The 13,443-nt window shown below is 38.4% G+C and overlaps 1 protein-coding gene and 1 long non-coding RNA gene across 2 annotated transcripts in view; one reads left to right on the top strand and one right to left on the bottom strand.

Annotated features, from left to right (window-relative positions):
- The window catches only part of TOP1 (DNA topoisomerase I), an 86,310-nt gene that overhangs the window by 53,032 nt on the left and 19,835 nt on the right, over window positions 1-13,443 (bottom strand). The window contains exon 3 of the mRNA XM_067708139.1: window positions 3,081-3,183. Coding sequence (XP_067564240.1) covers window positions 3,081-3,183 — 103 coding nt within the window. The remainder of the gene's footprint in view (window positions 1-3,080; window positions 3,184-13,443) is intronic.
- Window positions 1-13,443, top strand: part of LOC137207839 (uncharacterized) — a 94,683-nt gene that overhangs the window by 62,816 nt on the left and 18,424 nt on the right. The gene's annotated exons all lie outside the window — the stretch shown is intronic.

The raw sequence follows: 13,443 nt of genomic DNA, 5'->3' as shown, positions 1-13,443 counted from the left end.
AGTTCAGGGAGACTGGAAATGGAATGTGAGAGAAGGGTAAATGGCAAGAGAGGTGGCAGAGGAAGAGAGCCAAAAACTTAAGAGAATCACTCTGTGAACTGGAATGAGAGGATGAAAAAGGTGGCCAGAAAAGTGGAAAGCCAAGGGAAGCTGGTTTCAAGGAGAAGGCCTGGGCCCAGAATATGGTATTATCTTGGCAAATGTTCCATGTGTATTTTACTGTTGAGCGTAATATTCTATAAATGTCAATTAAATCAGGTTGGTTGATGATGTTCAAAGTCTTCTATATCCTTAATGCTTTTCTCTCTGCTTATCAATTGAGAAAGAGGTAGTAAAATCTAACTATAAATATGAATTATTTTTCTTTGCAATTCTATCAGTTTTTACTTCATGTATTTTGAGGCTCTGATATCAGTGTATAAACATTTATAACTGCTATGTCCTCTTGATTAATTGGTCCCTTTTTATCATTATGAAATGAACTTCTTCATTACTGGCAATATTCTTTGCTCTCAAATCTACTTTGGTAGATATTAATATAGGCTGGACACCTACAAACTGAAAAAAAGATGCATGTGAACTGAGACTGGATTCCACTACTAAAATTAAAATCACTAGACTAATGAAAATGGAAACTAGATAATCAAGTGGTAAGAAATGAGTGAGTGGTGGGGAAAGACCACAGAACTGGACTTCCCTGGTGGCGCAGTGGTTAAGAATCCACCTGCCAATGCAGGGGACATGGGTTTGATCCTTGGTCCAGGAAGATCCCACATGCCGTGGAGCAACTAAGCCCACGCACCACAACTACCATGCCTGTGCTCTAGAGCCTGCGAGCCACAACTACTGAGCCTGCGAGCCACAACTACTGAGCCCATGTGTCACAACTACTGAAGCTCACGTGCCCTAGAGCCCACGCACCACAACTACTGAGCCCACGCGCCACAACTACTGAAGCCCACGCACCCTAGGGCCCATGCTCTGAAACAAGAGAAGCTACCGCAATGAGAAGCCCACACACCGCAACGAAGAGTAGCCCCTGCTCGCCGTGACTAGAGAAAGCCTGTGTGCAGCAACGAAGACCCAACGCAGCCAGAAAGTTAAAAAAAAAAGAAATAAAATTTAAGAATTAAAAAAAAAAAAGAAAAAGACCGACCACAGGAGTGATAGATGATTTTGTGAAGAAACATCCTCACTAGAGAAATTAATCTGGTTAATGATTCAAAGACTTATTAATTTAAAATTTTCATTTAAAATATTTAAAAATTTTTCATTACTCATAAAAAGAACAGACTTAGAATTCTCACTTTATCTTTTTTCTTGATAAGCCTTATTTTTTATAACTTTTAAAAATAAAAGTAGCATATACACATAATTATATTCTGATCGTATGTGCAGAGTTCAGAGTTATCACAAAATAACGATAAATATGTGATTACCACCAAAGTTAAGAAAAATACCATTGATACCCCACCAGAAGTTCCCCTCATACCATTTTACAATTGCTACCCTTCCTTCCTTCCCAAAAATAACCATAACTCTGAATTCTAAAGGTCTTGATTAATTTTTTTGTTTTTGAACTTCAAGTAAATTGAAGCATACAATATGTATTTTTTGGCTGGTTTATTTCACTCAACATAGGTTTGTGGAATTCACCTATGCTTATTACTTTAACCGTAGTTATTTCATATTTATTTATATATAGTATCCTAAGATGTGAATATACCACACTTTATCCATTTTACTATCAATGAGCATTTAGGAGATTTTCACTTTGGGGTTATTAAAAGCAATGCAGCTCTGAATAGCTTTGTACATGCCCTTTGGTGCACAAATACACACATTTCTGTTGAGAACACATTCAGGAACGGAATTCTTAAGTTACAGGGTATACATATGTTAACTTTAGAAGACACTGCTAAGTAGTTTTCCAAAATGATTTAACAATTTATAGTCCCATCAGAAATGGGATTGATCCACATCATTGTAAGATCTTGGTATTAGTGTTATTTTAATATTTAGCCATTATTACAATGTGTAGGATATTATATTGAGGTTGCATTTCCCTGATGAATAATGTTGAGCGTCTTCTAGTATTTTTATTGGCCATGTGGATATCTTCTTTTGTGAAGAGCTTACTCAATCCTCTCATGAATTTTTCTGTTGGATTATCTGCCTCATTTTTATTCATTTGTAGAAGGTTTCTGTATATATTGGACAAGAAACTTTTGACTATTATTTATGTTGAAAATATCTTGTCCACAGACAATAAGCCAACCTAATGAAGTAGTTCTAAGAGACTCTAGGCTACAGGCACTTGTGCCAATAAATGACTGAACTTTATGTTCCCTCTACCAAAACTTTGGCCACTATGAGAATATCCTATGGCTTTCTCACCAAAAACTGCCTTTAACTCAAAATGGAAGTTTAAGTCCTCATTTTCAATAAGTGGTCCTATATCCAAAGATAACCTAAGTCTCTGGGCTTAACCACTTGTCTCCTACATCAAAAAAATGGAAGCAAAATGAACAAGAAAACATCTTTCTGATTCCTTTGGATCCCAGAGGGCAGCACCGCTGAGTTTCATTTACATTGGCGGTTATTGGCTTTTGTGAGAGCTGAACTCTTCTGGTAACCTGACGAAAGCTAGGAATGTTCTCTCCTGGAATATCTCATATACCCAACCTTTTGTATATGATTTCAGGGGCTTATAAACCATGGAAGCCTAAGTTAAGAATTTTTAAATTTATACCCTTTAAAGTACGGAAAGAAGAAAAATATATATCAAGTCTCCAATCCAGTCACCTTTTATCAAGGCAAGCTCTCTGGACACTTGATTAAATGCCATCATGTGTTAACAATTCACCATACTTGCTTTGTACATCCTGATCTGAAAAATGGCATCCCCAGGAAGCCTGAATTGTCAAGGCCATCCTCTTAACAACTCTGGAATCAAAGTCTCTGCTGACTTTGCTATCCATGGCATTTACCTGTGGTTCAAGTTAAGGCCTGTTCCAGGTGAGCCAAGCCATAGCCAACCCACTGCTGAATGATGAGGGACTTGCTGGTTCAACCCTTACCTGTTGCTATGCTTGGACTTTTCTCTGTCCTTCTCCTTGTCCTTCTTGTGTTCTTTGTGCCGGTGTTCTCGATCTTTATGTTTATCTTTGTGTTTATGAGAATCTGTAACCATAAGAGATGAGTCAGTAAAGAGCAGTCATGAGCTATCTCCTGCCCACCTACCTTGACAAGCTGGTCAAGAAGCACAATGACAGGATTTAAATGGCATGGTAGCCATAACAGCACATTCCATTGGAGGGAAAGATTTCACAAAGCAGCCCAGACAAGGCATCCCATTACCCTGCCTCTAAAACCAAGATGTGTTACAAATAAGCAGGAAGGGGAGGGGAGTCAATTCTACCATAAAAGGAAGCAACAGTTTGGTATTCTTCTCGTAGATCAGGTACTATGAAGACTAAGCCATAAATGATTCGAAGGGATAAATCTTGAACACTGACTTTCAAGATCAGATGGTTATCTATGTAACTTCTGGAAAATTCAAACCTTAAGAGATACCTGTTTTTTAAATCACCTTTAATGAAGTATAATTTCTATACAGTAAGATATACAATTTCAAAGATAAAGTGTGATAAGTCTAGCAAACATATGCACAGATATAATCCCCACCACAATCAAAATTTAGAATAATTCCATCATCCCCAGAAGTCTCCCTTGTGCCCATTCCCAGTCAATCCCCATTTTCCATCACCAGCCCAAAGCAACCACTGATCTGCTAGCACAATGAATTAGATTTGTCTACATTTCTAGTTTCATATGAATGAAATTACAGAATTTACTCTTTTGTGTCTGACTTCTTATGCTTAGCAAAATTTTTTTTACATTCAACCATGTTGCTGGATGTATCAGTAATTGGTTAGATTTTTATTAGAATGGTATCCCATTGTGTGGATACACTGCAATTTATTTATCCAATCACCTGTTGATGGACATTTGAGTTCTTTTCAGGCATTGGTTTTTACGAATAAATCTGTTACGAACTTTCATATACAAGTCTTTGTGTAGATGTGTTTTCATTTCTCTTGGGTACATACTTAATAGTGAAGTTATAGGGTCATACGGTAAGTATATGTTTAACCTGATAGGAAACTGCCAAACTGTATTCCCAAGTGATTGTATCATTACACATTCCCACCAACAATGGATTAGAGTTCCAACTGCTACAAATTCTCACCAATACTTAGTATTATCAGTCTCTAATTTTAGCCATTCTAGCAGGTATGTAGTGGTATCTCACTGTGGTGCTTTTTTTTTTTTAATAAATAATTTATTTATTTTTGGCTGCGTTGGGTCTTCATTGCTGTGCGCAGGCTTTCTCTAGTTGCAATGAGCGGGGGCTACTCTTCATTGTGGTGTGCAGGCTTCTCATTGCAGTGGCTTCTCTTGTTGCAGAGCATGGGCTCTAGGCGCGCGGGCTTCAGTAGTTGTGGCACGCAGTCCCAGTAGTTGTGGCTCACGGGCTCTAGAGTGCAGGCTCAGTAGTTGTGGTGCACGGGTTTAGTTGTTCTGTGGCATGTGGGATCTTCCTGGGCCAGGGCTCGAACCCGTGTCCCCTGCATCGGCAGGCGGATTCGTAACCACTGCGCCACCAGTGAAGTCCCTCTCACTGTGGTTTTAATCCAGTTTCCCGATTAAATGATGGGCAACTTTTCATGTGCAGATTGGCCACTCATATATCTCCTTCAGTAAAGTATCTCTTCAAATCCTTCCCCCACTTAAAAAAATTTGTCTTATTCCTAAATTGTAAGAGTTCTTTATACATTATCCATTACAAATTTTTGGTTAGACATGTGTATTGTGAATATTCTTTTTTTCTAGGAGCTTTACAGAGGTAAGGGACAGGGAACATTTTTTTAATCTATAAAGATGTCTAGTTGTTCTAGCACCATTTCTTGAAAAGACTGCCTTTTCTCCATTGAATTGCCTTAGGCCTCTTTACTGGAAATGAAATGACCACATAATCATCGATCTGTTTCTGGACCCCATTTTATCCTACACACACACACACTATCTTGACTACTAAAGCTTCACAGTAGAGCTTTTTTCCATAGTAAGTTTTGATATCAGGTAATACAAGTACTTTAACTTTGTTCTTTTTCAAAATTGTTTTGGCTATTCTGTCTTCTGTATTTCCATATAAATTTTAGATTCAGTTGGTTGATTTCTTTAAAAAAAAAAAAAAAAGCCAGCTGGGAGTTTGTGTTCATAGGACAATTTGGAGAGATGTGACATCAAAACATTACTGTGGGGCTTCCCTGGTGGTACAGTGGTTGAGAGTCCGCCTGCCAATGCAGGGGACACGGGTTCGTGCCCCGGTCCGGGAAGATCCCACATGCCGCGGAGCGGCTGGGCCCGCGAGCCATGGCCGCTGAGCCTGTGCGTCCGGAGCCTGTGCTCCGCAACGGGAGAGGCCACAACAGTGAGAGGCCCGCGTACCGCAAAAAAAAAAAAAAAAAAAAAAAAAAAATACTATGTCTTTGCATCCACGAACATGGTATCTCTCTCCACTTTTTTAAGTTAGTGACTCTCAAATTTTAGTGTACCAGAATTAACCCAAGGGCATATTAAAAATGCAGCTCACTGGGGACATGTGACCCCAATGTTGAATATGAATCAATTAGAAGTTTATGTATCCAACACATGTGGTAGTTTTAAAATATGTCCAACAGATTCTTTGATACTCTTCCTTTCAAGGTGTGGCCTAATTTCCTTCTCCTTAAATATGGGCTGGACTTAGTGACTCACTCCTAAAAACAGGATAAAGTGGAAATGTCCGTGTGCAATTTCTAACACCAGGTCATAAAAGGCACTGGATCTTTCTCCTTGCCCTGGAGGAATCCAGTTGCCATACTGTTGGGACATCCAAGCAGCCCTATGGAGAGGCCCATGTGGTGAGGAACTGAAACTTCCCGACAATAGCTATGCGAATGAACCACCTTGGAAGTGGGTCCTCAATTAAGCCTTCAGATGACCGCAGTCTCAGACTCTGAGCCAAAACCACCCAGCTAAGCTGTTCCTGGATTCCTGGTTCACACAAACTGTGTAAGACAAATGTTTGTTATTTTAAGCCATTAAATTTTGAGATAACATGTCTAATAGCAATAGATAACTAACAATAATGTATAGGCAATGTGTGTGTTCACACTACTCCTGGCTCACAGCAAAAAAAGAAGCCACATTTGGCACAATCCATTAAGTATCTATTCTGTGCCAGGCCCTAGGGAAACAGAAATTTGCATGACCGTACACCTAGCTGTAAGAAATTCTCATCCCACAGAGATGGGAAAATAAAATCATATGGTGTCAGAAATAGGACTTGAACCCAATCTTCCATGTAGCATAAAGAACCCTCCAATTTCTGAAAATCTCAAGTCTACAATTTTAAAATGCTGAGTCAATCTGATACAAAGTTGGTGGCCCCTGTTCACTTGACAATAATTAATACCCTCATTACTTCTATGCCCAACTAGCACTTACGGTTAAAACCACAATAATGACAAAACATGCCACCAGCACTACAACCTGGAATGAAGTCTGTGTTGTTTGATTTTGTTTACAGGCCAGATTTAGCAAACAAGAAACAGAACATTAGGATCTGCTATTATGGCACAAGCATATGGCAGGGACATAATATATTAAAAAAAAAATTACTCTGTGTATAATTCAACAAACACAGAAACATGTCCAAAAAGACTAGAAGATAGACACCAAATGTTAAAAGTAGTTTGGGTGGTAAATTTATAAGCAGTTTGAGTTTCTGTGTGTATACTTTGCCTTGTTTTCCAATTTTTTCCCGATGAGTCACTTTTATAATAAAATAAAGAAGTTATTTTTTAAAATTACCCAGCTTAAAAAATTTATTTTGACAAGTACTGGTGTACACAAGGAAAACATATTATTAGCTCACTAAAAAGCACTAAATTTAAAGAAAAAGAAAACTAAGTAAAAGTTGAAAATAATTCCAGGTAGGTTTTAGATAACCAGTCTGCCCAAAACGTTGTTTTAAGTGCACAAAACCTTAGAATCAATTTTGAAAGCCAGGTCCCCAATTCTTTCAATTGCTAATCTAAAAACATAAAACCAAAATGTCTGAAACTTAAAGAAACTTAAAGAAAGAAACTTAAAGTTGTAGCTGAAAATCCCACTAGTGCAAGTAAGACCTAGGTCAAAGATCTGAAACCCAAGTGCCCCTAATTTTAAAAGTTATTACATGTCTCCTGTATGCTCAAATTGTGCTATGTGTGCTGTGACAGGTACCAAAAAGAATAATATGTGACAACTTCTTCAAATATCTGAATAGCTATAGTATAGTTCCACATGGCAGCCTGGGCCTTCTGAGGAGAAATGACAGGGAGGCAAAATGGAATGAGGCATCTCATGAACACCAAAAGTGTGTAAACAAGCTAAATTACCAACTGACAGGGAAACCACCATAGAGATGATCTGCACTATGTAAACTGATAGATAAATAACCTTTAAAGATGCATACGCAAGTACTTCCAGGTGAAGGATGTCTGCAATTAGCTTTAAAATACTCTCAGGCAAAAAAAAAAAAAAAAAATTGGAGCAACATGGGAATAGAGAAAACAAGATTGGCAAGAGGTTGATAGTTATTGAAGTAAGCAGATAAGATACGTGGGAGTTCACTATACTACTCTCTACCTAAATATGCTTGAAACTTTTCATAATAGAAAGTTAAACACTATCTTTAAGCTTCGTCCCTTTCAATCCCTTATTTTTTCTTCTTATATAGAGTACAGCAAGGAGAAGACCAGCCTAGTTCAAGAGAGGATTTGTGTTAAGGAGCAGTAAGAGATAAAGTCTGATAGATGAAATTAACCCAAGTCAGGGTGTCCTACTCTCAGGATGACAAGGAGCTACTTCAAGCAGAAAAGGAACAAAATAAAAGCCATACTTAAGGAGGATTAATTGAAGGGCAGTGTGGGTAGAAGGTAAAAGCAAAATAACTAGCTAGTGTTTTTGAAGCAATCTAGAAAAATGTGATAACAAAGGGATTGAGAAGAAAGGAGAAAACATAAAAGCATGTTGAAAAAGAGGAAGTAGAATCCAGTTCCAGGAACTCACTGGTATGTGTAATCAATAAATGCAGGGGAAGAGTCAAAGAAGACTCAAAGACTTTAAGTCGAGGTGACGAGAACAAGGTGCCTTGGAAGAAGACACAGGAAAGCTGTGCAGAACAAAAACGAAGAGAACAAAAAGAGTGAAGAAATGATGAAACTAACTGAAGTCATATTGTATTTAAGGTAACACTGGGAAATCTAAAGATGCTGGTCAGAAGAGATGCCGATAAGGGCACAATAATCTACATCCCCAAAGTGAAAATGTAGACAGCATACTAATGGACTTGAATATTACTTTTAGTACATACTCTTTCCCTTATCTGGAATTCATCTAAGAATAGATATTGTTAAAATGTTTTGGAGAAAGGATCTTGCCACTTCAAGCATCTGTTAAATGCAAAAAGAATTGTTTTGAACTTGACTGGAGATTAGAAATGAAAGGTGTAAACCACCGTATATTAAGTCACCAGAAAACCCCATTCATTGTGAATTCTGGTCACCCAATAACCTCTTGATGACAGGTGTTTCAAACCCTAGCCTTCAAAAATTCAAGATAAAGACATGGGAGGAAGATCGATCCGTGAAATAAGGCAGCCTTGAGAAGATGTTAACAACTAATTCCTTTCACTCTAACTTAACTAGAGTTACTCCCTAAGAATAAGTATGTCAATGAACAGAGAGAGAGAACAGGAATCAACATTTTCTGTTATTGTCACCTAAGATGTTCCTTGAGGTTAACAAAGATTTTAAGTAAAGAGACTTCCAAATGACAAAAGAGGTAAGTATCTGTGTCTTCTCAGATTGCAGGAATAATTAAGATATGAACCCAAACAGCCATCGGCAAGCAAGAGAAAAGGGGCACTAATATAGGTGCTGAACCATGCTAGAGTACTTACACTGTCTCATTCAATTTTCTTACTACTCTTACGATAAGGAAATATTCCCAATTTCACACAAGAGTAATAGTTATCCCTTTCTAAGGGTGCATTCTGCACAAGGTAGTATGCTTTATGTATTACCTCTAGTTTTCACAACTCTGGGCAGTACTGATTTCACCAAATCTAATACACATTTTTGCCTCTTAAGACATCTCTGAAAAGGTGCATATGGTTCGTATAGAGGGGGAATTTGGCAATATCCAGCAGAACTAACTCACATACTCTGTTTTAACCCAGCAATCCATATCTAGAAATTTAGCCTGAATATATATTTTAAAAGCAGAAAATTTATGCTGGTCTATGTATATGTGAAGGCAGAGAAAATTAGGTCATCAGAGAAGAAATCTTAATTTTAGACTTGCTAAAATGGATTAAAATTCCTTTCCTATCTCCAAAAATCTCGGATGTCAAATGATTGACCTTAAAGCAACAGTGTTTGTATTGCATCATGATGCTCCTATATTTAAAAAGGTAACAGACATTTTTCTAAATGTCTACACATGAAACACATGGGTGTCATTACCTCTGTCTCTTACACCATGGTAGAATTTTCTACTTTTCTGCCCTGTTATTTTTTAGAAAGGGTAGTAAGGTAGTAGGATTATGAGCATTTTGAAACAAGTCTTAAGAGTAAAAATAATGAATCTGGGTTACCTGCCTCCTTTGTTTCCAAGTGAAAAGTAATATAATGAGGAGAAACAATCTGATTCCACCGGAGAACAGAAATAAAGAGCCTGGATCCAACAGGGCAATGAGGCATTAACACAGACTTCCTGGAGGAGGCAGTATTTGAACTAAGTCTTGCTAAAGGCTAAGAGGGAGTTAGCAAGGTAGAAGGAATTCCCTCTCTAGAGGGAATTCTTGGCAGATGAGCCATGAAAGTCAACTACCTATTATTACTATCATTATTGTTGTTGTTGTTGTTATTACTGAGAAATGTATCTTCTCATGATTGAGCAAAATTAAGTGTGATGTACTTCCTGCCAGCTAGGAAATGGTAGAGTTGATTCTTGTCAGGGCATACAAGAAAATAAAATCCCAGAGTTATATTTAATTTGCTTTTCTAAACCATGTGTCCCAAAAGCAGTTTCTTAAAAAAGATATAGATACACTTCTACTGCTTGTAGCTTTAGAGTCCCAATCCTCTGCTTAGACAGAAGAGAAACAAAACACCTAGGAATAAGAAACTTCAGTATCAAATAAATCCAGCAAAATTTGATCCAACTGTTATAAAGTACCTGAAAGCTGGCCTAATCCCAGGATGACAATGAAGCTGCAGGTTTGGAAACCAGTCCAGAACCGGCCCCAAGTAGCCAAATCAGTATCACGGTGTAAGATGAAGAGTTCACTCCTCACAGGGAAACCAGACACATATACAAATTATATGAAAAAGGAAGCCAAGTCCATAAAACACTTTGTTAAATATGTTCAAGAATGGGAAGTCCCCGGCAGTCCAGTGGTTAAGACTCCACGCTTTCACTGCTGAGGGCTCAGGTTCAATCCCTGGTCAGGGAACTAATATCCCACAAGTCACTCGGCAGGGCCAGAGAAAAAAGAAAAAAAGTTCAAGAACGATGCCGTTAGAACAAAAGATCATAGTTAAACCCTAATGACGATTAGAGACATAACAGACAAGCACAGAAGGTTGGAAACAACCTCTGAAGGAAGCAGACTGGTTCAATAGAGTGAAAAAGATCCAATTCAAATCTTGTTCTACCACTGACTGTATGACCTTGGGTAAAAGTCACTTAACTACTGGGTCTATAAGAAGGCAGCATAGGTTAGTGATTAAGAGCTTCAAATCTGTTCATCATTGACTTGATGCCTGTAATCTCAGTAAACTCACCTCTCTTATAGATGAAGAAATTGGGGCTCAGAAAATTTAAGTGACCGGAAAGAATTTTAACTTCAAAAGTCAATCAGATTCTTTGTGTATGGTTGTAATAGAATTCCTGGCTAATCTTCACAAAATTCCAAACATGTTCACAACTGTCAATAAGGTACAATTGTTACTGACCCCTCTTCATGATTAATTTACATCAAACTGAAATAAGCCTACCCAATCATTCCAAATAACTTAGGGTTCAGGTTTTATACATGCATTTAAGGTGGCAACCATGCCCATTCACCTTGCCTGACCAGCGAACGATAAATAAAAGGCTGTCTGATTTTCTTTCCTGGATGCAGCTTACGAAGAAAGAAGTAAAACTTTGGCCTGATCTAACAATCCTGTACCCAGAAGCCTAAAATACCTACTGGTTTTAAGGGATACACTGCTAAACCAGTTAACACCCCCAGGTAGAAATATTTGCATGAGTTTAGTGGTTATCAGCAGGTGGCTAACAGTGTTACCAAGCTTATTACAAGCTACATGGTGACTTAGGTAGCTGCATAAGTCACTAATGCAACTACAATTCAACCCAAGCACAAACATTTACATTTTGTTAAGAGAGAAAAGGCAAAGGAACTGGCAAAGATTTCTGACCATTTTATCAACTACTCCATGATCTTTAAGGATTTTACCACTCCAACCTTTTTCTAAATGATTAGGGTAATCAGATCAGAGCAGGAGAGTCCTTTGCTTCCTTATAAACAAAAGCAGAGACTTTTCTGGTATAAAGAAGGGTTCTTTGCCAAGCTTTGAGGCAGACCTCTTTACACTGACTTCTGACAACAGGTTTTGAGACTTAAAGCAGTAGCTGTAAAATATCATGTGCTCTTCCTTCAAAGATAGTCAAGTGTGTGGAGGATGGGGGTGGGGAATAGTTATTCAACCAAAAGATGCCTTCCCCAAAGAGGCCCTCAAACAACATTGTCAAAGATAATCTCTGCTCATCTCTGACACACAGATATATAGCCAGTGCCTTAGGAAAGCGGACAGTGGAACGATTTGGGTGAAAACAGTGGGTGAAAAGATTAATTTTCTAGGGACTTCCCTGGTGATCCAGTGGGTAAGAATCTGTGCTTCCAATGAAGGGGGCCCAGGTTCGATCCCTGGTCAGGGACCTCGATCCCACATGCATGCCACAACTAAGAAGCCTGCATGCCACAACTAAAGATCCTGCGTGCCACAACTAAGACCCAGCACAGCCTAAATATTAAAAAAAAAAAAGAAATTAATTTTCTAAAGAAGATATTCATCACCTGCTCATTTATTAAATCACTTCTATTGGGATAAATCCTTGTATCTTCTCCTTCCTCCCTGACCTTTAAACCCATGGATACCACATCCCCAGAAGCTGGAGTTTTAACAAAATCCCCATTTCTACTTAACACTCTACATCCAGTATGTTCTAACACTTTGAGACTGTTTTTGTCTAGGACAGACAACAAGCTGGTCTCAATGATAAAGACTGGCATCCGGAGTGTGGTCAGTATCAGGGGTGTGCAAGAATCTCCTCAGGAACTTAATGCCAAACTAAAAGCAGTCACGAAGACTGAGAGCCTGTCACTGAAAGGGGGATGGGTTGACGGGGTGAGAGAACTCTACCCTTCCTTCTCTCCCCACACAGCTGCCTAAATTCAGACTTTATCAATGTTGATCTAGTTTCAATCCAGGAAATCCAGTCTGTGATCCATCTTAATGGGTGGCTGATTTCAATTTGCAGCCCATGGAAGAGTCCTTATCACTGTTTTACAGTGATTCTCAGACAACATTTCCAAAATTCCAGTGCATAGTTAATAGCCTTTCAAAGTATGCAAGACAGAGGCTGTTATGGCTAAAAGTTCAAAGAGCTCCGGAATTTAAAAGAAAAATGTTGGGAGGATTCAGCTCTAAAGAAAGACACTAGTAATATTTCCAATTTTTAAAGTCCAAATTATCATTTTTTCTCCCCAAATGTGTATTGTATATAAACGAGACCTTTTGTCATGAACTGACTTGTTCATTATTGAAACTAATGGGGTTTCCTCATTAGGGACCTAGTACTCTCAAGCTAATAACACAAAAAACTTCAGGGAGAAAATGCAGATGTAAGTATTTCTTCTTCTCTCCTTAAAGAAGCTGGGGTTCACAATATTCATTCATTCAAATATTTACTGAGTACCAACTCTGTGTCAGGCATTGTTCTAGGTGTGGCAAAACAGTACCAAGTCTCTGGTCTCATGAAGTCCCATAATAAGCATCATAATCACCCCAACCCAGCAGCTGTTAAATGAGTAACTCTTGAAAGGGAGGGGGAAAAAAGGGTCTCCATAAGGGTCTCCCAAGTTTCCCTGGACTTGGCCCCATGAAGTTCCAGAATCAGACTTCAATACTGCAGCTGGAAGGTACCTTCATAAGAAGTGATAGATGCCAAGTCAAAGAAAGGGCCAAACAATCAGATGAAGGTTGCCAAATATTTTGC

This window comes from Pseudorca crassidens, chromosome 15 (assembly GCF_039906515.1).
Source record: "Pseudorca crassidens isolate mPseCra1 chromosome 15, mPseCra1.hap1, whole genome shotgun sequence".
Lineage (NCBI taxonomy): Eukaryota > Metazoa > Chordata > Mammalia > Artiodactyla > Delphinidae > Pseudorca > Pseudorca crassidens.
This window is presented reverse-complemented; position numbering and strand designations above follow the sequence as displayed.